Source organism: Lucilia cuprina, chromosome 5, assembly GCF_022045245.1.
Source record: "Lucilia cuprina isolate Lc7/37 chromosome 5, ASM2204524v1, whole genome shotgun sequence".
NCBI lineage: Eukaryota > Metazoa > Arthropoda > Insecta > Diptera > Calliphoridae > Lucilia > Lucilia cuprina.
The window spans coordinates 50,105,398-50,107,784 of NC_060953.1; the positions used below are offsets into that span (position 1 = coordinate 50,105,398).

Genomic DNA, 2,387 nt, shown 5'->3' on the forward strand with positions numbered 1-2,387 from the left:
GAACTGAACTAGAACTGAACTAGAACTGAACTAGAACTGAACTAGAACTGAACTAGAACTGAACTAGAACTGAACTAGAACTGAACTAGAACTGAACTTGAACTGAAATAGAACTGAAATAGAACTGAAATAGAACTGAAATAGAACTGAACTAGAACTGAACTAGAACTGAACTAAAACTGAACTAGAACTGAGCTAGAACTGAACTAGAACTGAATTAGAACTATAACTGAAGTCGAATTTTAAAGGGGGCTTTTTATAGGGACTTGGGTCAAAGGAGGCCCTATAATTGTAGAGTTCATAAGGATCGTCAAGACTAGTAACGAATTGGCTTCATCTACGGTAGCATAGAAGATCATGTGCAAATTTCATTGAATTATCTCCAAAATTGCGACCTGCAGTTTGATTACAAGGTTCAGTTGTTTGGGCTGAAATATTGGACCGATCTTAAGCATTTTCAATAGGCTTCGTCCTTGGGACAATAGAAGATCATGTACCAAATTCCATTGAATTAATTTCAAAATTGCGACCTGTAGTTTGATTAAAATGTTTACATGGACGGATAGACTGACGGGCATAGTTAAATCGACTAAGAAAACTATTCTGACCCGATTGGTATACTTTAAAGTGGGTATAGAAACAATACTATTGTGCCTTACAAAAATCAGCAGATTAACAATAATTTCAATATGCGTGTAAATAAATAAATTTTTTGTAACAAAATCTTAACTCTAACAAAATTTTTGTACTGTAACAACCTTAAAATATCTCAAAGTCTTTTAAATCTATTTCAAAATAAAAAAATCTTTTAAAATTACGAAATCCACCAAAATTAAGTGCAATGAAATCCGTCAACAAATACATTTACTATTTCTTATTTTCTTCCACCTTTCATTAAAATCATACTTACGAGGATATTTAGATGGTTCCTCTTCGTGTGTTTCAGGCTCATTTTCTCCTTCTGGATGGACATCAATTGGCATTGCACTTTTATCGTAACGCACGAACCACCAGTATAATGCCAGGAAAATGATTTGCACAACCATAAGGGACATGAATCCCGTCTGTTTAGCAGCAGATGAATGCATTGTCACTATTATTGTTGCTGACGTAGGAAGATGCTTTTAACGTCTTTAACAATTGAAAATTTTTCTGCTTTATTTATTTTGGGAAAATGTATTTATTTATATTTATTATTAAAACACTGTTTTCGTTTCGAGACAAGGAATGAAAATTTTTGCACTTTATTTATTTGAAATAGGATTTCAAGGAAAAGAGAAGGACATGTTTTTCTTTATATGAACTTGTATTTAAAATTTAAAATAACACTTTTAGTTAGAAGAACACGTTTTGGGAATTATTAACAGGATTTAAGTTTTGAGCGCACGGTTGCAAGACGTTAAAAGGAATTGATCCTGCAAGGCAACAACTATCAATTCCTCATGCACGACACTATTTTTTTCCGTTTAGATACTATATCTACTTTCTATAACTTATTTCCACGTATTGGGGGTGTATATTTTTATTATGGCCGTCTTAAGTTTGAAATACGTCTGTTCTTAGCAGACGTTAAAAGCCTTTTAATTTTTTTACACATTCAATGTGAATTTATCGCAGCGTATGTGCGATTTATTTTTTTAGCTGTTAATGTGAGTATGTGAAAATTTTCTTATTTCTATTTGAATGGATGAGCTTCTATTATTTTTTGTATCACATTCAACATTTTAAATTAAATCGTCACACTCGCTCTCTTAAAGTTTTTGAACGAGAAGACATTTAATAGCAAAAAAGTAGCAAAAACATGCCAAAGTGGTCACTTCGTCATTTATACATTTTCAACACATTTCTCTGTTTATTATTTTTCGTTGTTTTCTGCTTGATACGAAAAAGTGTTTTCGTCTATTTGACTACCGGTCTGTACGTCCATTATTTCATCCGTCATATACTCTATCCAGCCATTGGAAGTCTTTATCGTGATGTGTGTTTTAGTACAAACTGATTGTATTTGACATGATACCGAAGTACTCGTCATTCTATGAGGTGCGAGTATTAAAATGTACTCTAGTCTAGATATGTAGCAGGTTGTATATCATTGTGTTTTTTGTTTTTATAACCTCCAGTAACTACATTAAATGTGGGCATGGTTAGTTGGTCACATCGAATAAAATATATCAGAATGTTGGTACAATTCTAAATCGAAACAGATTTAATAAATAAATGAAATAAAGCCTAACTAAAACTAGAATTGAACCCGAATCGAACTAGAACTGAAATAAAATTTAACTTGAACTGAACTAGAACTGAACTAGAACTGAACTAGAACTGAACTAGAACTGAACTAGAACTGAACTAGAACTGAACTAGAACTGAACTAGAACTGAACTAGA

At 32.3% G+C, this 2,387-nt stretch overlaps 1 protein-coding gene across 1 annotated transcript in view; it reads right to left on the reverse strand.

Annotated features, from left to right (window-relative positions):
• The window catches only part of LOC111685868 (ammonium transporter Rh type B), a 25,237-nt gene extending 23,597 nt beyond the window's left edge, over positions 1–1,640 (reverse strand). The window contains exon 1 of the mRNA XM_046952532.1: positions 911–1,640. Within this exon, the coding sequence (XP_046808488.1) occupies positions 911–1,088 (178 nt within the window). The 5' untranslated portion in view covers positions 1,089–1,640. The remainder of the gene's footprint in view (positions 1–910) is intronic.
• Between the last annotated feature and the right edge of the window lie 747 nt (positions 1,641–2,387).